At 44.6% G+C, this 22,848-nt stretch overlaps 1 protein-coding gene across 4 annotated transcripts; it reads right to left on the bottom strand.

Annotated features, from left to right (window-relative positions):
* Positions 1–1,536: 1,536 nt before the first annotated feature.
* LOC135258785 (cleavage and polyadenylation specificity factor subunit 6-like) lies at positions 1,537–22,326 on the bottom strand. Of its 4 annotated transcripts, none has more exons than XM_064342366.1 (11): positions 22,170–22,326; positions 19,719–19,928; positions 19,304–19,407; positions 18,101–18,246; positions 17,025–17,195; positions 16,380–16,487; positions 14,042–14,528; positions 13,469–13,584; positions 12,986–13,139; positions 12,449–12,640; positions 1,537–5,962 (listed from the first exon to the last, which is right to left on the bottom strand). In XM_064342366.1, exons 1-10 carry the CDS (start codon positions 22,227–22,229, stop codon positions 12,454–12,456), a joined length of 1,743 nt encoding a protein of 580 aa, XP_064198436.1. In that variant the 5' UTR covers positions 22,230–22,326; the 3' UTR covers positions 1,537–5,962; positions 12,449–12,453. The 4 variants fall into 4 exon arrangements, with proteins under 4 accessions (XP_064198436.1, XP_064198438.1, XP_064198437.1 ...); XM_064342368.1 differs by having other exon boundaries at positions 12,449–12,637; XM_064342367.1 differs by having other exon boundaries at positions 17,025–17,192.
* Positions 22,327–22,848: the final 522 nt, after the last annotated feature.

The following is a 22,848-nucleotide window of genomic DNA, read 5'->3' as shown; positions in this document are numbered from 1 at the left end:
TTGACAAAATAAGTTTTAATGCCAGTAAAGCAAGCCATCATGAGGCCGAAAAATCAAAATCCTACTACAGTCAACTACCACTGCTCCTTTTATAATCACAGCTAGTCCAGTTGCACAGTTGAGTCACACTATAAATCGCACTGGCTACCCAACGCTCGGCACTGCTGGTGGCATGTAATTAAAACGGCATGCTTTCTCTAATATTGGCAAAGAGCAGGTTTGAAAAATACAACTCAACAACGTTATGCAATTTCTCGAAATCTGTGTGGGCGGTTGGAATAGTGGATCAATCCGATAACCTTTTTGAAATGTAGCCTTTTTACTTTCAATTTTGTCAAATGCAGCATACTTGATACTTCCCACTGAAACACTTTATCTGCTCCATTTGACACAAACACCCCCATAAAGCCATCTGTCCCATAGTATGTACACTAATTCAGGAACTCCTGCAGGTTTAAAGAGGGTGACCACATGATCACAGACACTAACACACACCACCGTATGAACTCGAAAGACTGTAAAAATTAGACATCTAAACAGTCACTTGCATTAATAATCAATTACACATGGTGGTGCAAAAAAGGAACACATAAATCTGGCGTATCAAACTGAATCCAAATGGGGATGTAGTGTCTGTGGGTTTTTGTGGTTTCCTTTCAATCAGCTGCCAATTAAGCCCTTGAGAACAAGGTGTGTGGATTCTTTAGCCAATCAACGACTTAAATGAAACTTGCGCCAAGAACACTCCAAAAACCAGCAGACACACCAAACACAAGCAGAGTGCAGGAAGATTGCATGGATTCTGATGAGGTGAAATCCACACCGTTTCAGCACTTTGACAATGTTTGTTTGGGACTTACAGTTTTTGCGATTTACATACGCATTTCACACCACAGACTCCCTTCTTCTATCACAAAATAACCACAGATTCTGAAAGGGTTTGCCTCAAAAGATGCTTGTGATTTTCACTATGTCTCGAAGTGACCTCTGAAACCTGTGAGGGCGTTCAAATCCATCAACACAGGTGAAAGATTCTTTAGAGGTACATTTGAAAACAGTATGTTTTTGTCAGATTGGTCCTACTGCAGTAACGGGTTACGTCACGAGGTAGAATGAAGAAGTCCATATTTCTGTCATACTGTACACCAGCCAAACACTGCAGGGGCATCACAAGTGTGCTGTAAGCCCCTTTCACACAGCAGATGCATTCTACATACAGCACTAGACATGTCATAACCAGGGTAATGCCGATAAGTAGCTCAGAAATAATATTAGATTACACAGGGATCCGCACTGTGAAATTCCTTTAGAATTTTGTATAATTGGACTGTGAGCCCCCTTTCACACGTGTAGCCACTACACGTTCGTAGTCGCTTGCCCCCCTCTAGTGGTCAAACAGACAATTCATGGAAAACCATTTGATCTTCACCCCCAAGATGCAGAATCCCAAATCCACCCCACAACCCCCACTGCTGCACTTGAACATTTCTGAAATCAGGGGAATTGGTAAAATAAAGCAAATCCCACACACCAATAATTTTTAAATCACTTTATTGTTTAAAAAAAAGAAAATCCAAGCAAACAAACACCTGATGACTTGGGTATCTAAACTGCACAAAACAGCATTCATCAATAGGGGCCTAAGAGTGACCATGGTAATGCATGCCAACAATTTAAAAACGTCATTCCTTTTAATAGAGGAACAACTTGAGGTAGTCTAAATGCATTAAAACCAATGACCTTTGACCTATGTAGTACTAGTCATGAGATTTCTCTGCCATGCTTCGGCAGGATGACTGGACCTCAAAATGACTACTTTCAGGCATGCAAGCCCGGTCGAGGCTTTGAGCAAATATGAATATTCAAGGACAATAATTGAAAATTAACACCAGGTGAAAGTGTTTTGCTGGACTCTCCAAGCTAGTCATCATCAAGAATCTAGAAATGGCTAAATCCACCAAATAGTCTGAAATTTTCATTTTGTTGTGAATCCACCAAATATTCAAGAACCAAAAATGATGATTATTAAATGGTATAATACATTAATTGGTATTAGAAGCAAAGACTTTAAGATCAAAATTTAGGTCAAAAACTTTTTTCCCCCCCCAGAACTGTACTTTTTTAATTTTTTTTTTTTTTAAACCACACTTACCTGGAAGATGAACCTCTTTGAGCAAGAGGAATGCTCGAAAGTGCTGCAATCAAACACCTTTTCAAATTTATATTACACATTTAAACTTGCAAAGACAAAAATACAATACATCTGTAAACACTACATGTCTTAATGGCAAATTCTGAAATAAACCTTCACAAACACAATTTCTAAAAAAAAAAAAAAAAAAAAAAAATTTTTTTAAAATTATCAGACCAATTGAAAGCATTCACAGGTTGCCGGTCACAGCTATTTTGAGAAGATCTAACACCAACATTTTGAGGGTAGCGGGGAAACACAGAGGTCATAAAGGCTTGCAGTGATTTCAAAATGATTAGTTAGTAAAAAGTAGTTTATTGAGGACATTTAATACAGGACAGTGTGTATTTAAAAACATTCCTGACCCTCCTGGTGCCAATTTCAACCTAAAGACCTAAAGAAAGAGCATCACGTCAAGAAGATAAAAAAAAAAATCAGCAACCTGAAGGATCCCTTTAAGAAAAATTGAGAAGAAGCAAATGGATTTACTTTCCATATGTACAGCTGAACGGAATAGAAATTGACGACGCCATTCGGCCATTTTGGTTCTATTTACAAAATGGAGGTGTAAAACAGTTTTTGGTTGAACAACTTTAAGCATTTTGTGGATGAAAGAAAAGTGCTCTTTCCCAGTTTAGCTTTTCTTAATGCCACGCTAAAAAAAAGAATGTTGTCTTGAATATTTTTAACACTGCCCACAGCAGTGAAATAGGATCATAAACCCTCTGTTTCTTAGCAATTACCCAATGCACATTTTATTTTTCATTACTGACACCAACAGTGGTAACACCCATAACCTTCACAATAGGGATGGACGCCCTAGCTGAACCTTTCAGAATGACGGCAAGAGGGCACACTATTAATCCTCCTGAGCCACAGGTATTGTTTATCGCAACATTTTCCACTGTTACAGCCCGTGCAAGGACAACCCAAGATTGATATATTTTTTAAAAAACATACAGAAAATTTGAACCTGTTCTGTCTGGAGAAATGACTGCTCTTAGATTCTCTACGGAAGAAGGTATTTATCTTTAATCTTTCCTGAAGATAGCCAATGAAAATGCATGCTTATGACCTGCCGAAAACGTACAATGTTACCGTTTACTCTGTGATGGCCACAGCCAACTTCAGACAATTACAGTTAAAGTCTAGTTATCCTGCTAGTGAAATAGTCAAATAGCCCAAGCAGCGAAAGACATCATTTGCAACTCTGCCAAATTTGTCTGCATAGACAGAAATTCCAGGTGACGATTCCCATGCGGGAAGCAGAGAATGAATTAATGCCTAAAAAAATAAAGGTGTTAGCAGCACCTATAAATATTCTGACCACCTAGCTATGACAGAGCTATTAAACTAGGACAGGTTTAATTGCACAATATCCTAGATACGTCAACCAACCGAAGAGCAGACATTTCTCCATCTTCAATCTACCTTCCTGGTGCATCATGGGAATGAAAACGGTAAGAACACAATTACAAGATTAGGCTGCAGATAACCTTATGTGGCTGTGGGAGGTCTGGACCAATGCAGTAATGCTAAGCCCGAGCACATTCTGTCTCCACAGGTCCCTTACCCATCTTTATAGTGAACAGATTTTATTTTTTACTTTTCCCCCCCTCAAAAATAATTAGCAGTACCATTCCGCCGTCATTCAACCTATATTCTATCGGGTGCTTAAAACATCACATTTTCAAAGCGTGTATTCATAAAAAATTGAGCATTTTGAAAGTAACCCCAGGGACATTAAGTTGAGTGTGAACAGAGAAGTTTGCTTACAGGTGGATTATCATTTGAATTGCCCAATCGATTCTCTTGCATTTACTTTGTCACAAAATATCCACATTTTAAACCCATTATTCAGAAGTTATTATTTAACACATGAAATGAGTCCATATTTGCATGTAATTCCATAGCCCCCATATGTGTGCCTGAAACACATCTTTTTATCTTATAGACACTGAGTGATCACATGTTTTTATAACTGTTAGTCTTCCTGAAACAAGCATGACATTTATTCATATTCCGTTATGAAGACTTAACACCTGGGACCATCACGACTTACTGCTAGAACGACATTCACAACAAGCTGTACAACATCAACTTTTGACTCCACTGAAAAATAGCATGCCCAGGAACTGTGCAGACAGACAAGTCCAACTTTAATGGGTACAAGACAATCGATTTTTAACTTCCAAACTGGTCATAAAGCCTAAATTGTAGTTATCACTACCTCCAGATACTCAACATGACCACAATCATTTAAGACAACGCTACCACGTCACGGGTTATCTTTTAAAAAAATCATGATGTTCAGTCGGCTTGCTTTGATCCATTTTTTTTTTTTTTTTTTAACATAAGTCAAAATGTGTATGTGAACTTAATAAAATGTGTGACAGCCTTTCAAATTAAACCAAAAAAACAAAAAAGAAAAACAAAAAACAAAAGATCACTGAAGACCATACCACTGACATTTAGGGTCGAAAATGACATTTACTTTAGAACAGCCCCCTGCTTTCTGATAGTCTGTGTTCAGCTGTGCCAAATATCTACCGTCCCTAGACATTTAGTCTCTCGGCCTAAGGACACGTAACACCAGGCTTAATGATACAAGCTGCTAAAAACTTTTAATTTTTTTTTTTTTTTCTTGAACTGTTCAAAACCACAACGATGCAGTTTACCATATCAGCGGCTCACAGTAGCCAGGAAACCTGCAGAGAATATACACCATGTGCGGATGGATTGGCTGCATACTTACTGATGGTGCGTACGTCGAACAGTCTACTCAAAGGCACAACCGTAGCATCTCACCTGGGACACCTGCGAAGAGTGCCTTTGAGCAGCTGAACCGCACTCCTAATTCAAGGACTAGGGGAGCTTAGTTGGGTACCAAACTTACTTGAATGTGCAACAATTCTGGTATCAAGCAGAGATAATTTTGCATATCAGTATCTTTTCAATGTAAAAAAAAAAAAAAAGAAAGGTTCAGTCACGTAAGTAAACAAACAGGAAAATAAAAAAACTTTAAACAAAAGAAAAAGAAAAGAATCTGCAAAAGTGTTTCTGAACACAGACCATATTACCTTCTGCCAACCAAGGCTGGACCAGTTTAAAAACGAAAGCCTTCTAAAGGAGAGACTGAAAGCGGGGACAGATTTAGCACGAGTGAAAGCAGGGCCAGGCCAGGGGAGGAATGCGACGTAGAAGTGAGGCCCTTCAGCCCACGCAAAAGATTTTATTACAACACAATCTATCCTGTTAATAATCAAAGCAGCGACGTTTACACACATCGTCCAAACGAGGACGCTACAATGGGGAATAGGAAAAGAAAGGAAAAAAAAAAATCCCTATAAAAACATTTCTAATCACAAATTACACGCTATAGCCATAAAAAAAGAGTTTTGCGTTTTCTGGCGGGACGAACAATTCTGGTAGACTTACTGTTCTTAGGTTTTTGCAAAGCCAAATTTTTTCTTTTTTCTTTTTTAATCGCACAGGTTGTCATTCCTAACAAATAAAATGGTTACCAGTGATGAAAATAAAAAGAGCCATGGGATTGTTTTGTTTTTTTGTTTGCTTTTTTTCTTTTTTTTACCATGAATGCAGGACCTGATACAGTCTACCGCGGCTCAGCGTGAACCAGATCCGTGCGCCGCGAACAGCAGCTCCTTCCGGGGGGCGGGGCTGGGGCGAAGGTGAAGGGTTGGGCTGTTTCCCTGACGACGTTCGTTACCGTGGAGACCGGCGGGGTCCCGGTCCCTCCTCTTCCGTCAGCTGTAAACGTGTCAGAACGAAGGGAGGAGTTTGGTTTTGGGGGCAGGCCCAGCAATGTCACCCTAACACACATTCTCTCTCACTTTTAACCCAACAGGGGAGGGGACCCGGGACATGCAGTTAAGCGGGACGGAAACAAAATAAAATCGAATAAAAAAAGAAAAAAGAAAAGGCCCTCGGCTGTAATTTGGGACCAGTAATATCAGGTCAGCATCCTGGTCGATTGGCAGTGACATCATCAGCCCCCTTGTTCAGCATCAGTAATGCAGTCGCATTGGAAGAAAACTAAAGTTTAAACTCAGAGGAATTCACTTTTCCTTGTCAAAGCATCTAAAAAAACAACCAATTATTGGGCTTTTAACCTTGCAAATCTCAAAACTTAAAATGCAGATGTAGTATTTAAAAATGTATTTAACAACGCGTTAGCCATACAGGTGACTGGCGATGTGCTGATTATTTAAACGCAACACAAATGTAAAAAAAAACAAAACAAAAAAAAAAAAACCTTGTTTTGTCATGTTCAACAATTTGAATTATTTTTTAAATAACCGAAATGTTTACAAAATGGCAAAGCCAGCAGATAAGGAGGAGTTGACCTGGCAAACACCCCGGTATCACTTTCAGTAACAAAACTGGGGACCTTAAACATGCTTACAATAACTGCAGAAAATGCAAGAGGGCTGTGATAGGGCGGTTATAAATTTCAAAAAGGCTGTTAAGCACTTTGAATGTGGAAATGTATCTATCCGCACTGTACCGTAGCACAATCTGAACAGGAAGGCCCTGACAAACACTTTTATGTAATAAAACCATCCCACATATCCGACAGTAAATTTACACAAAACGGGAATTGAAATGCATATCCCTGAGTCAACCTTCCCCTTGTCAAGAATACACAGCAGTTTACCAATAGTGCTTAGACAGAAAGACAGACACACCACACGATTAACAAATGTGGACATTAGGCATGTGAGAGAATAGGGCTAAAAATGTCTAAACTCAGGAGTGAAACAAGGCAAGTGTTGAATCATTGCACCTTGAAGACATTTGCAATCAAAACACACTAGGCAAATACACTGTATGCATGCACATTGGAAAAACAAACCAGTAAAGCCTCACACATTTCAAAGTCTTCACAGAAAAGCATAAAACAGTACAATATATAGTGGATCAAACCATACGTAAGGCAGAATGTCAACTGAGGAGCAGTTTATGAAGTTGCAGGACGGGTCACATACCGCACAAGCTGAAAACACAATCTCGGTTTGTAATCATTTTCAAACTAGTCCAACAGGTAAAAAGCCACAAATGCAAATTAAGATTGTACCTACAAGCAGCAATTATAGGAGCCAAGCACCCACAGCCTCAAAAAGCCAATAAGCACATGGTCTAGTGCCCCAATGAGGAAAATCAGTCCAAGAGTTATTGTGCAGATGTTGAATATCATCCTTGTGCATCTAACAAGGAAAAGAAACAACTAACCCCCACCCCCATGAGGTAACTAATGTGCCATTTTGCAGAAAGGTTCTATGAGCCCAGGTGTATGTAGATATCAGATTGTATGTGCAGTGCATTAGGGAGTTTTACAGCACAGAGCAATATGCCACTTAAGCAGGTGTTCACTGCATTTTAGCAAGAGGACACACATACTCTTCTAATGCGGGAGCAGGCCATGGGGTCAAGCCTGAGCTCTCTGCAAAATAAGATTTATTACATTTATTATTATTATTTAAAACCTGATGCTACATTGCACTAGCATGTGCTTTGACATTGCTGTATGGTTATAGTCTCTTATTTTGCCAATTTTCATAAAACCCGGCGGATTTAGTAATAAAAAGATGAATAAGTAGATAAGTGAACACATTAGGGCGCATTATGTACCTATGGTGCTTGGCTCCTGAGTGAAAATGTGAGAACGTACTTGAGCAAGAAAAACCAAACTAAACACCAGTCAGGGTAGAATGCACTTACAAGAGTCCAATCGTGACAATTTATGACATAGGCATGATCCATCAATTTGTGAGCAGTTGAATTTAGTTTGTTTGCTACAAAGTCAATTGGATAAATTCATGCTGATACTAAAATGCATTTTAAATGAGTAATAGCTGGAAAACACAAATTTTGAGAATCCGCCCCCACCCCCCCCACCGATCACTGGTCGAGTCCACATGTAAAACGTATCACTGCACCTGATTCATACAGTTACACATTAATTTCCTTAAAAGTACCGACCCATATTTAACATTTTTATCATTACTTTTTACACTCATTCCCCCCCCCCCTCCCCGAAACTGTCCACGTCTTTACAAAATATTTTAAATCGTACAGAAATCCATTTTTATTTTATAAGAAACGGGAACCTAAAATAATCCCCAAATACATACTTGTTTGGATGTTCAACAACTGCTTATCAAATTGTCAATATATTTCTCGGGACAATGCATGGCATGCACAAACACAAACATTAGCTGGGGTTTCCCCCGCAGACAATAAGTCGTAAGATTACAGTGACATTCATGGTCAGATTGGAATAGGTGGCCCAGAACATTCAGATATTAAATAATGGATTTATATTTGTGCATGGATCCGTGACTTATATTTGCACATATGGAACAGTGATTTTAAAAGAAGGGTGTCAGCATTTCGCTGTTGCCTGCAAACATGACCAAAGTTACCAACAGAACATTTTTTAAGGCTAGGTTCTTCAGTCTACAAGGACACCTGGAACACTGAATGAACAGAAGAAACATTTCACGTTAAGATCTGCAAACACTGAGATTAAAGGGAAAAAACCTTTTATTTCGAGAGATCAGGTTAGACCATGGGTTGTACAGGGAAGGCACCACTCCAAGATTAACCACTCACATAAATGGGTGTTTGTGTTTTTTCCCCAATTAATATGCACTACAGGTCAGAAGTTCCAGTGCACCCACAATGTTCCAGCAGAGATTATAAAAACACACCTTTCATTTTGCAGACCAAGATTCATCAAAATAGGCACCCTTTGCAGTAATAACTGCTGCGTATATTCATGGAATTTTTCTACAATGGCAATCCTGTGATTCTGAAAGTTCCCACAGATGAGCTGCTCTTGTGGATTGCTTCTGTCCTTTCTATCCAAATTGTCACAAACTAGCTTGATTTTACTTCTCTTGCTGGAAAAAGAAAATAATCTGTTCACCTGTTTATGCTACCAAATATAGCTTGTGTAACGAACTCCAAAATTTAGGTCGCTATCCTGTTTTCAAATATTCTTGTTCTTTTCTTTTTAATTACAAAAGTTAAAATGCTTAAAATAAACTAAAAACAGAATACTGAAACATGAGTAAACTGTACTACAACTTTTGACCGGTAGTGCAGACATTTTACAAGCGGTCTGTAGAAGACTAATTCAAACACCAATACTGATGGCAAGTAGTAACGCTCCTCACACCACTAGCTAGTATTAGCATTAATAATGCTGTGAGCAGACATGTTACACAGTGTACTGCCAAAGAGTGGGGAAAAAACCCGAGTCATTACTTTAAAAGCCTGTACATTCAAGGCTACCACAAAATTACCCAACAATGTCAGATTAAAGTCATCAATACATGTGAAAAACATTTTCAAGTTAAATGGCATTAATGCAAAATAGTTAATTAGTGGCACACCCAATTTATTTTTGCCGTTGCATGTACTGGTCAACATTTTGCAGTTAATGGGTAACAACTGACAGGTAGATAAAATCCCTGCACATTTGGGAAAATTTGGTTAAATTTCTAAAAAATTATTTTAATGCATAATGCAGATGGTACTTCTACAAAAATCAAACGGGATACCAAACAACACAGCTGAGATGACTGACAATGAATCTTCTGAAATCAATTTCCATAAAAGCCAGTTACTGCTAAACTTTGTGCAGTCCAAACGCAGAACATGAAACAAACGTATTCCTTCTGATCCAACATCTAGCATGGCAGATGGAACAGCAACTTAACATGTAAAATGTTAGTTTCATTTTTAAAAGTCCAAGAATGAAAAATAAATAAAATATTACGCACAGCCACTGCAAAATTGAGAACCACTTGCGGTTACAAATCAGTCTTCTCAAATTGGCAGAAGATCACTGCAGACCCTCCCATTTTGTGTATTAATAAATGATGACTAAAATAGTGAAATTCAGGGAATGGAAGCAGTAATTAGGCTGGAAAATTGGTCACAAGCTGACACCATGAACACATCCAGTGACCAATCTGACAAAGCAGAGATTACATTACAGTACAGAACATACATTCAGGAGACGCTCTAATCAAGCTACTCACAGGACTTAAAGGCCATTCACCTGATTATGAATGAATGAATTCATTTGATGATTTAAAAAACGAGATTTCATAAGACTGCATAGCAGACCGTAATCGTTTAAAAACTGCCCAGTGCAGCAGGGTCAGACCGGCCCAACGACATTCCCAGACCAGTGCAGTTAACTATGCTAACTGGAAGAGTACAGGACTAGAAGCCCAGCCACATGGTGGGGATATTGTGCATGGGTTTGAGAGCTGGCTCATTTTAAATGTTGTGATAAATGTTCCGATCTACAGCAACAGATGAGCAAATACAAATATAAATGAGAGGCACATGGTTCTGCAGAATGTGCTATGAAACGCATGGTTCTGCAGCACACGCTTGCTTTGCGTTATAAATTCTGGAATGCACATTTCTGAATGCAACGACGCATGGGAGCAACCCGGCGTGGTTGCGTTCTCTCAATGCGCGTGTACTTGCATCGGGTATAAAAACAAAACAAATATAAAACAACAAAACAAATTTTCAGAGTTATTTTAGTCGGTGTTGCAATGGACAGAGCAAGGGCATGGAGTATATTCCGCATGTATTTGCATGACACACTGACAGTTGCAATACAATTCAGTGAATCGATCAGCAGACGAGCCCTGACAATGCATTACATCATACAGGGGACCTGACCCAAACAGATCTCGTCCACACAGCGCATACCCCTGCCCACAGCGCACACCCCTGCCCACAGCACACACCCCTGCCCACAGCACACACCCCTGCCCACAGCACACACCCCTGCCCACAGCACACATGGACCAATGGCCCAGACTAAATAGAGGAACTCATGGAATCCAAGCTACACAGCTGATCAGTGAGAGAAAAATGCACTTCACATTCATTTTAGCAAAGGGCACCACCACTGGAAAATACGTAGGGCCACACAAAACAGCAGAATGCTCTAGAATGTGGGTTTGGAATGAACAAAGCATCAGGGTACTGGGACGGCAGGTACGCCATCCGCCATGATACAGGTGTGCAGAGATTCCCCTATACCTATACAGCACATATACAGCTCTTCTGTGGGAAACTTCTACAGAACAGCCACACAGGAAGTGCAGGAATCACACACATACATACGAAACAAATGCACCAAAACCAATGAAACTCAATGGTACCAGATGATTTCCAAACGCTTACCAGCTAGTCTAATACCTCAGGCTGTGATCTGCCCAACCTGTATGATTATTAGCTCCAGCAGAATCCCCATCAGCATTTATCCTGACTTTAATGACATCACACTGGCCAGTGTTGTTTTTTAACCTCACATTCTGGGTTTTTTTTGGGGAGGTTCAGGCTCATTCTTTGCTAATCTTCCCATTTCCTGTAAAGCGTCTCTGCGACAATGTCTATAAAAACGCTGCAGAAATAAAACTGAACTGAATTAAAGAACTGACTGGCTACTCTACCTGTGGCACCTACAGGAAGCTGTACCTGCGGGACCTACAGGCTGCTCAGCCTACCTGTGGGACCTACAGACCATTCGGCCTACCTGTGGCAGCTACAGGCCATTCGGCCTACCTCAGGGACCTACAGCCCGTTCGGCGTACCTGTGCGACCTACAGGTCATTCGGCCTACCTGTGGGGCCTACTGCCCGTTTGGCCTACCTGTGGGACCTACTGCCCGTTCGGCCTACTGCCCGTTTGGCCTACCTGTGGGACCTACAGCCCATTTGGCCTACCTGTGGGGCCTACTGCCCGTTCGGCCTACTGCCCGTTTGGCCTACCTGTGGGACCTACAGCCCATTTGGCCTACCTGTGGGACTTACTGCCCGTTTGGCCTACCTGTGAGACCTACTGCCCGTTCGGCCTACCTGTGGGACCTACTGCCCGTTCGGCCTACTGCCCGTTTGGCCTACCTGTGGGACCTACAGCCCATTTGGCCTACCTGTGGGACCTACTGCCCGTTTGGCCTACCTGTGGGTCCTACTGCCCGTTCGGCCTACCTGTGGGACCTACTGCTCGTTCGGCGTACCTGTGCGACCTACAGGTCATTCGGCCTACCTGTGGGACCTACTGCTCGTTCGGCTTACCTGTGGGACCTACCTGAGGCTCCTGCTCTCGGCGACCGTCAGCGGCGGGTTCCGGCGCAGGCTTGGTGATCCCCCCTGCGGGGCGAAAGGGGTGAGGGGCGGACAGGGCGGGAGTACAAACCTGGCCTAGCGGTGGCGGTACTCCCTCTCGCGGTCGCGGTCCCGCTCCCGGTCGCGGTCCCTCTCGCGGTGCCGCTCGCGCTCGCGGCTGCGCTCGCGGTAGTAGTCCTCGTGGCGGTCGCGGCTGCGCGACTTGTGGCGCCGGCTCTTCTCCCGGGAGCGGCTGTGGTCCCTCTCCCTGGACCGCTCCCTCCTTTCAGACAGGAACAACACCTCAAACACCACGTCCTCAAAGACCTCATACACCGCCCTGAACACCGACACCTCATACACCACTCCCTGAACACCAACACCTCATACACCACTCCCTGAACACCGACACCTCATACACCACTCCCTGAACACCAACACCTCATACACCACTCCCTGAACACCAACACCTCATACACCACACTCAGAAACCTCATACACCACCCTCAAAGACCTCATACATTACCCTCAAAGACCTCATACACCGCCCTCAGAGACCTCACACACCGCCCTCAACAAAGACCTCCTACACCATCCTCACCAAGTGTCCAATTTGATGGGTTTTTACCTGGAGGCGGAGCCATAAGACTTGGACTCGATCCCGTGCAGGCAGTCCTGCAGGGAGCTGATCAGGACTTTGCAGCGATCGTCCGCCGACACCTTCGACTGCTTGATGAGCGAGATCGCCGTGACCAGCGTCTCGATCGCACTCCCGTAATCAGCTGCATGGGGGGGGGGGGGGGGGAGACGGTTAGCAAACCCAAACATGCCCAGAATATCATGCGTCTGTCAACTATCAAATGCTCCTATGCATTACGCAGACAATGCGACTATGAGATAATGATGCTGTGATCGATGACAAATTTTGATTTAATTTCAGCTCACAAAATGTATGCAAGCATGTCTTCAAACTCATGACAGACTTAATGAAAGATACAAAAATCTTCAAATGCAAACAGTTGTTACGCTATGTTCCATTTAATGACTCAGCAGTTCTAACTCCACCTTCCCAAGCACAGACCCACGGGACGGCGCAGTGGGCGTGGCTTACCCGCGCTGGCGTCCGACACCGCCCTGGAGATGGCGCTGCTGGAGATGGCCCGGTTGCGGTTCATGATCTCCTCGAACTCCGCTTCGCTGAGAGGGGTCCGAGCGGCGTCCATCTCCCTGCGAGGAGGAGGAGGAGGAGGAGGAGGAAGACGGCAGCTCGTCAGACCTTCACTAAACACACATCACTTACACATCAGCCAGGAGGGACGCCCACTTTACCACGAAATTCTACATGCACTAGCTGGCCACTGCCTGCTACAGAAACTCGGGCTGCAAGAAATAACAAATCGCCACCTTTTTAAAAAGAATATCCGTTGCCATGGGGTGTATGGGTAAAAAATTATTTGGTGTTGATAAGACAGGCAATCAGCAGCTATTATTTGAGCCTGTTTGATCATGTGATTTACATTTCCAATCAAATGGAAGCTGCAAGGCCTTGCTGTTTTTGAGGAACCCTACAGATAACACTGATACGCCCCACAGGGGCGGTAACTGATCACGTGACTGGCAGTACCACGCAGCCCAGACGCACGGCTGCTCTGTCTGATTTTCGGAGTGGGAGGCGCACTCTTACCGGCCCCCGGGACCGTACTCCCCCCTGTCGTACGGAGGCGGGCGCCCGTACGGGTCGTTGGAGGGGGGGCCCCGCCCATCGGACGAGGGCAGGTTGCTGTTTCCGGGCGGCGGGAAGAAGGCGGGGTTGACATGGGGGGCAGGGGGCGGGCCTCCGGGGGAGGGCCCGGCATGTGGGGGGGGGGCCAGGGCGAGGGGCGGGCCGATGGGACCGGGGGGGCGGGGAGGGAAGGGGCCGGGCGGAGGGGGGCCCTGCTGCGGGGGAGGGGGGCCGTAGCCCGGGACGGGGGGAGGGGGGCCGGGGGGGATGGGACCCATGGGGGGCTGGCCGAACTGGCCCGAGAACATGACCGGAGGCGGGGGGCGGTCCCCTCGGTTCGGGGGCACAGAGAGGGGCGGGGGGAGACCCTGTCCGGGCGGGGGAGGGCCAGGCGGACCTGGGGGCCCGGGGGGGCCCGGTGGGGGCCGTGGAGGTCCTTGAAGGCCACCTAAAGAAAGAACAGAAGAACACAGAGAACACTGCAGAATGAGTGCATGTTCCAACACGACCGCACAGACGGTTTCACACAAGGGAAACAGCAGAACTGCAGGAGATCACCAGCCCTGGAAGGCAACAGATCAGCTTTCGCCCAAAATGCAAGAGAACAGAAATGAGAAGACCATAAAAGTTAGTCGCTGAATCTGAGGAGCAAGTGGCTCAAAACATTAGGTGGCGGTTGTGTTTCAGCCACCAGACCACAGCTCGATCTCCCGGGCTTTGAATCGCTCGGCTCTGCTTTGAGGCCCTCCGTCCATAATCCCTCCCTACTCACGACCCCCACCAGACTGAAGGGAGGACAGTGACAGACTCGTGGCTTAAAGGACAGATTACTTACGCATTGTCCGTTTTAACAGAAAATGAATGTCCATCTTTTACACATTGGCAACAACCAAATTTCGACTTCACCATGGGCATCTCAATTACTCTCGATTTCATGCTGCCATAGCTCGATAGAACCCATTATTGAGATGTTATAATTTGGATGGCAGGTATGTCGCCTGTGAAGTTACTCCACAGTGGTGATGCCCCATATGTGCAAAGAGTCAAAAGCTTTTTAGGGCTTCCCACCAAAATGACTGCGATGGCCGCAGGTTCTCACCCCCGATAAACACGTACCCACTGACCTCATCGGGACACACAGTGTTAAGGCACAGCTTCACACAGCCACAAGAAACACCACAAACGAGTCATTTTGCATTCCGTCCTCATCTTCACATTCGTCAGCTCCTAACGCTCCTGTGAAATCCTCCTGTCTCCAGGACCTCATATAGAAAGCCTCCTCATTGGACCACATCTCCTCCAAGCAAAAAGCGGCACTCTTCAATACTAACATCTGCTCACTCTCTAGAGTAGAACACTGAAAACACAGGTCAGGTCGCTAGGTTACAAAGTCTTATGTTTACTCGTGGAGGGCTGCTGGGTAGCTCACTCGGTAAAAGAGCGAGCACCACGGTCTTGGGCCAAACACGACCCGTGCCAGAGCCAAATGTGGCCAGCAGCCCCACAGGAGCGGCGCATAATTGGTTTCACGGTGCTCACGGTCTAGTGGGAGGGGTACAGTTGGTAGAGATGTATAGCACTGTTTAAACGGTGCTCATGGGTAGTTGGGGGTAGAGATGTATAGCACTGTTTAAAGCTCTAGCGCCTCCTGCTGGCCGTCCGGGCGCCCGTGGCTAGCACTGTGCCGGCGTATGATTGGGTCTCCTCCAGCCCTGCTCTATGTGAAGCATGCAGATCAGGCCTGCACTCGCACCCTCTAATCGCGCTCTGTAAGAGCGGACTTCCAGGACCAGGACCAGGGCTGGGCCCATCCGGCCGGGCACCGAGGCCAGAACCCGAGGCCTTCCAGCACCAGCACACCAGCAGAGCCTGGGCCCAAAAGTGAAGCAGCTTACAACCACAGTGTAGAGTATGAACCCACCCAAAAACCCTGGGGGTTCACTTTAAAGGGCACGGTGGGCTGTTCTGCTATTCATCCGAATGGTTTGTCATCACATTCTTTCATAACATGTTATGCAAAGCTTAAAATGTACTTAAAAAAAAAAAAAAATTTTAAACTAGTCAATCAGTATTTGAAAAAGGAAACCCTGGTGTGGGAGGAAGTACTTTTGTCTGACACTCCAGGCACACATCAAGTCGAAAGCTCTAGGAAGAGCTACTCCACAACAGGAGGTTAGGAGCGTCCGGTGTGTCCAACCAAAGCACTATCCCTGGGGTTTTTTTTTTTTTTTTGTTTTGATGGAACCGCCCACCATGCCTTTTAAGGACGTTATCTCGCTAGGAGACGAGGCTGTTTCACCTCTGGGTCGCCAGTTCCCATCCCGCCCTGGCTGGAAGCAATTGAAATTCATTTCCATCAGATGGCTGTCCTGGTGCCTAATGAGCTCCGAGGGCCTCATCCCAGACCCTGGGGGAAGGAAAGACCACAGTCACAACCGGCGCCTGGGGCGAGGCGCGAACACAGGCGCGAACACAGGCGCCAATGTGGGGGGAGGGGGGTGGGAGGGGGGTACAGTCACAACCGGCGCCTGGGGCGAGGTGCGAACACAGGCGCTAACACAGGTGCCAACGCAGGCCGTAACACAGGCGCCAACGCAGGCACTAACGCAGGCACTAACACAGGCGCCAACGCAGGGGGAGGGGGGAAGAAAAAAAAGAAATTTTTAAAAAGGGCGGTGAGGGGTAATCGCACAACCATAGCTGCAGCTGTGCACCCCTCATCAATCGCACCGATACAAATGGAGGGCGGCCATTTCTAAAAGCAAGACGTTGGGGTAGCACGCTGGGGGTTCAGGGAGGCTTGCTTAGGGCGGGGGGGTTTGGGTTAGGGGGCGGAGCCAGGGGGAGCAGGTGACCTCCCCCTAACCAACCACAGGCTCTCGGGCTGTAGCTGGAGCGTACCTGGCACCTGATGCTATCCAGGATGGGTGCAGGGGGGGCTTACCTGGAAAATGTGGGGGTGGCCCACCTGGACCCACAGGGCCGGGAAACCGGTCGCCGCCAGGGCCCGGGAACCGACCCCTCCCCCTCCCGAGGGGGAACCCGCGGGGGCCTACGCCCGGAGGGCCGGCCTTGCCCTCTCCGGACATCTGTCCCGACTGCGTGCCTGGACCAACAGGAAAAAAGAGCGAGAGGCGACAATAGTGCACCATTAACCTTTTAAGGCACAAGATCACAAATGAGTGACTGGAATGGTCTCGCCAGAACATTCTGATGGTGATGTCACAATCACTCCTGGCGACTGAAAACAATGGGAGTTTGGGTTTTTTTTTTCCCCCCAACGCTTTTAACGATCAACGGTTTTTCATACCACCTATAAATGTTTACTAGTCGCAATTAAAATCTCTCTTATTAATCGCAGTTACTACGTTTTCCCCTCCATTCCATGCACCTTCATAATTCAGCAACGTAGCACCAGAGTTTCTCATTTTTCTTATTTCTGTTATCACAATCGCTTCAAAACATTCATGACTACTGTGGTTACAGTGCGCCACGAATAAAAACGGTCCCATTACAGAAAATTACAGAGCGCTGCTGTAGAAAGGCTGCTTATTTGACACTTCCATACCAGTTCAAACACACCCAGTTAACAGCTCTGGGCACTGTCACAAGGCCTGTAAAGCAGCTGTAATGCATTCATTCCAACCTGATAAAACTCTCTTTATAGGCCACTCTCTGCAGCGCTGTGTTTGCTCAAGGCAGGTCACCCCGGCGACGTCAACATCCTCTCCGCTCAATTTGAGCCAATCACAATACAGGGAATCAAGTCAAGGACAGCGCCAGGCATAAATAGGCCAAACGTGCGTGTGTGTGTGTGTGCGAGTGCGCATGTGTGAGTGTGTGTGTTAACGCGTGCGTGTGTGAACGCGCGTGCGAGTGTATGTGTGTGTGTGTGCGAGTGCGCGTGTGTATGAACGCGTGCGTGTGTGTGTGTGGCAGACGCGATCACAGACGCCCCCGCCCCACCCCCCCCGCAGCGTTGGGGGTCACGGCTGTAGACTCAGAGCTCGTCGCACATACTCTTCCTGGACTGCATCTCGAACTGGCTGAGCGACTGCTTGTTGCAGGGGGTCACGATGGGGTTCTGCCCGTGGAGCTCCCGCTTGGACAAGAGCTCCAGAAGCTTCCGGGAGGACGACTCCGACCCCACGCACACCAGGGCAAACCTACGGAGGGGAAGACCGGAACATCACAAACCAGGGGTGTCCAAATTCACACACGTTCCCGCAGGCCTACAGGGGTGCGTTTTAACCGGTTACTAAGGCTGAGACGAGAAACATGTACAGTGTCCATACGAGACAAACTGAAAGCTGTTGACCAAAAAAGGAAAAAAATAAGTCCTACAAAAAGTGAGCTCCTCAAAGCAAAGGAGCGAGGTAACAGTGGAATTGTTTTCATTAGGCCACCGCTCGAAAACCAGAGGGGTATTTCAAGAAACAAAAAATAATTTCATCCAGCCAAAATTGTGATATAAAAAAAAGAGCTTTAAAAATTTTTTATTTAAATGTATTGAATTACCCTAAAATCCTTGAGGGAAGTTTTACACACTAAATCTTACTGCTGAATACTACAGAAAGAACACCCTGGACAGACGTTCTAGGTCCAAACATGGTGCTTTCCCTCCAACATGCAGGTTTTCAATTTCAACCATAATCGCACATCCTGAATCATAAATCCTGAATGTGGACATTCTATAAAAATTAAAAAAAAGTATCAGTTTAAAGACAAAAGCAAAATGGCAAAAAGGCCAAACCTGCTTTTTGTTAAGCTAAAGGAACAGCCTTTCTACAGCCTTTCAAGATCAAGAGAGGAGCTGTAACTAAAAATCACAAACGCAGGACTGCACTTGGACCAGGCCAGCGAGTGCAGCAGAGCAGCAATACTCGCTTGTCGTTCAAGGAAGCAGAGTCCATCCAAAAAATCTTATCCAAAAAGGGGTGGGTGTCGGTGCAGGTCTTCATTTTAGCCCACCTGAGTCAACTAATTAACTAAGCACGGCCTTCAATCAAGACCTTGATAAGGAGACTTGGGTGTCTTCGTGCTGTGGCTAAAACAGAAACCTGCACCCACACCGGCCCTTTTTGGATAAGACAGGACACCCTCTGATTCTACGCCGTTCTTAATTTATTAAAGAGGCTAACTCAAAACACCCCTGACACGGTTCGGTAAAGGGTGACCCAGCAGGAATGAGGGGTAAATTAGGCAACGGGTCGGTGCTCTCACCCTTTGGACTGGCCGTTGGCCCGGTTCTCAAAGAACTTTATCTCCAGCACGTCGTTAATACCAACCGAGCGAATGGCGTCAGTCAAGTCCTCATCAGTAGTCCACTGCGAGAGACAGACAGACACACTCAAATGTGTATAAGCTTTAAATGAACATTAAATGACTCAAAGTTATGTACAGAAGAAAATGTAGTCAAAAAGGAGAGAAACGACCACACGCTACAGCATACTGTAGATCTCAAAAACTAAACTGAATACACGTAAAGCACAATTTCAGCGTACAAGGTCAGGTCTCAGACGTGACCCCGTTGGCTAAAATGCTTCTTACAAAATCTCAGTTTTCTGGCAGCAATGCAAGCGTCGGTGGGCGTGGCCACGCACTGTCGTCCTGACGACAGATTTGGAGAGGAACGCACCCATGTGAGGTTTCCGATGTACAGGGCGATCCTCTTGCCCGTGTAGGTGTAGACCACATTGGGCGGGGCGCCTTTGCCCCCCTCGCTGCCCACAGGAGCGGGGAGGTTGTCCAGGTAGTCCCGGTCCTCCGGGGCGTCCCCGTTGTTGGCAGAGGGCGAGATGACGTCATCGTACAGGTCTATCTGCTCGTGGACATTGTAGTCTGCTTCCTGCGCGACACACAAAAAAACGTTTCTCTCTTTATTTTCTGCTTCTGATTTTTTACAAAGTACAGTAAGCAGAACAACATCATATCTGGCTGCCAATGGGATTTCATAATTAACATCTACAAGAGATTGTTTATTTTTAAATTCAATTCTTATGCTTTGTAAATAATTTTAAATGCAAGATTCCAACAATCAGAACTTCAGTTTCTATGCTTGAGTAGAACCCAGTTTGAGTCAAACTTCACAAAGCCTGGGACCTTTTTGTGGAACCAGATTTAACCTGTGCCAATCACGTGATTTTAAGTTGTGACATTTGATATAGAGAATGCTATTAATGAATCAAGGTTGAGCAGATATATTTAATATGTAAATGTTACTTGTTGGTATTTCAGCATTATTTTCCCCCAGGGATGAAATAATACTGGAACAGAGAATCATAGTGAACACGAGGAGACATTTTTCAACATTACTGAAGGTCGTTTTACTCCATGGAAGTGACATAAATTAATTCTCATCAAGGCATACATCCTGTTAAAAAAGAAAACTGATTATAAAATCTGCATTCCGCCAGTTCCTGAGACTGGAGCTCAAACAAATAATCAATGCACAGCTCCATAATATGTAGCTCTTTGGGTTTGATCTTAATATTTTGACGAGAAAATTTACATTCAGAAAATAATTTTTAATTGACTGGCCATGGATGCAGTCCTCATAAATATCTGAAGACAATTCTGTAACTGTGAAATCTCTGAAGTGACTGAAGAAAGGCCATTAGCTTAAGCATCCAGACAAATAACACTATCTGCTATAAGCCTCAAACTGAAAGGATTAGAAGGGAAATTTAGACACCACATCAAGTGAACAGTGTTTTAAAGTCTGATAACTGGAGACTGTAAGACCTTGAATACACTAATAGACACACAAGGCACCAAACAAATCAAAACAATGAATGAAGCTTGGAGATTTCTTTATCTTTCAGGATATGTCCTGGGAGTTCAATAGCCTAGGGTTTCTCTCTATTAAAATTGAATTATTAAAAACTACAGGTTATATACAGAAACTGTATCAAGTATACAAAAATATGGAAAACAAACTATTTGTATTTTAAAATACTGTCAAAACCAGAGCTTGGCTTAGGATGAATACAATGATAAAATGACGTGTGCACAATACACCAAGATAAATAAATATTAACCCGCATTCAAAATAATTCCCCTCCATATGAACTCTGACTTTGGTGTAGTGTAGCCTTTATGAATACAGTGCAATGACATGTAGGCCTACCACTGACATGCAACTAAACTTAAATAGTTCAAGAAAAAGATTAAAGACTTCTGCAAAATGCATTCAGAAAAGCGATACATATTCCCGGAGAACTGTACGAACAATGAATACTGAGCAACACGATTACTCGTTTCCATTAAATGGCGGGTTATTGAATTTTAATATTTTTCACCTTTGAGTTACAACACGCATACACGTTTGATAGAATGGGCATGAAAACGAAGTTAGCTATGCAGCTCAACTCCTTATACTTGGATCAAACTGAGGCTATTTTGCAAGGTGAACTTTATTGTGTTGAATGCAAGCTGACTTTGGGTAGAGTTGCGATGGATTGGGCATCAACTAGTTACCGAGCTAATTTGGCTGGCTAGCGAAAGAATGGGTTAGCAGCTAGCCAGCCAGCAACACAGGCCGACAATACAAAGACTTGTAATTCTTACGTAATCTGCAACCCACAACAGGCTAGCTAGCTATAGAAGTCAAAGGTAGGAACATAGGGAATCAAAATGTGAACCTCAATATAACTGGGCCCTACTTGCCGCGACACTTTTCAACTCCTTCAAACACAAACAATGAAGCGGAGCTACACGTTGTTTGGCGGATCCTACGAGCTTTCACCATGCAGGCACTTCCAGCAGCAATAGCCAATGTTACTTAACAAGAACAAAAACGCACATCGCAGCCGCGAAACGTTAGCTATCTTGCAAGCAACATATTAGGGTTAAGACGTGTGACCAAACAATAGTTGCATGCCACAAGTTAAAGAACCGTGAACGTAAGTAATCTTTAAATAAACTCTTCCATGTCCCCTTTATGCACCAAGCAGCGAGCGCTGGCATTGTTTTCTTGGTTCGGAACGAACAGTGTAAAGGTTTGACGTTTCATACGCAAAATTTAAGTTTCATCCAAGATGTAACGGCAATCTGGCCTAGGTATGAAAATACTTTAAAGTATAAATACCTGGCTAAATTCCTCTTCGACGTCCGCGTAGATATCTATGTGATCCACACCGTCCGCCATACTCGACGCGGCCTCCTCCTCCTCTCTTGCGACTTCGAATTCGAAAAAACAGCCCACAGGACATCACAAAAATACGTCACTTCCGATACCTCGCCAAAACCCGCGCCGGACTGTACGAAATATCATAATACTACATTTTGTTCTCAGTTGTGTGTGAGAGAGGTGTTATTCAATGCGTTTGATAAATAAACGCGCAGTCAACCCACCGCAAATTGTTTTATGCACAATCGCCGATCCATGCAAATTTCAATGCATAAATGTAACCAGGAAATATTGTTGAATTAGGTGTTTTGTCATTCTCTGCCATTAGAAGGCGATACATGAATGCGAAGTGAATTTTCAAGACTTGCGCGTTAAGGTAATAAACCACATATCTTTCTGTTTGACTGTTTTATTCATTACCACCAGTTATACTTGATAAATCGTGAATCAGTTGCTTACGCCATTTTACATTTTGTGTAACCGTTTGGCCCACTTAAGTGATTATTTTGTTGGCATAATTAGCTATACCCCCTTCCTTTTTTATTTGCGACCTTATCTCAGGTTTTTAACATAGCATAGACAGGTCAGCTGCTCTTATAGAATTCTCTCCCCCGAACTACAGTTTCTAACACTTAGC

The sequence above is a fragment of the Anguilla rostrata genome, chromosome 7 (genome assembly GCF_018555375.3).
Source record: "Anguilla rostrata isolate EN2019 chromosome 7, ASM1855537v3, whole genome shotgun sequence".
Classification (NCBI taxonomy): Eukaryota; Metazoa; Chordata; class Actinopteri; order Anguilliformes; family Anguillidae; genus Anguilla; species Anguilla rostrata.
Note: the sequence above shows the minus strand (reverse complement) of the source record. Positions and strands in the feature narration are given on the sequence as shown.

What these genes read in the sequence shown, in the direction of transcription:
- LOC135258785 (XM_064342366.1), bottom strand. Translation starts at nt 22,229, where the DNA reads ATGGCGGACGGTGTGGATCACATAGATATCTACGCGGACGTCGAAGAG. An exon ending in ACATCGGAAACCTCACATGG is followed by an intron (nt 19,408 to 19,718) that starts GTGCGTTCCTCT and finishes TGTCTCTCGCAG; the next exon opens with TGGACTACTGATGAGGACTT. An exon ending in GCCAACGGCCAGTCCAAAGG is followed by an intron (nt 18,247 to 19,303) that starts GTGAGAGCACCG and finishes TCCCCTCCGTAG; the next exon opens with GTTTGCCCTGGTGTGCGTGG.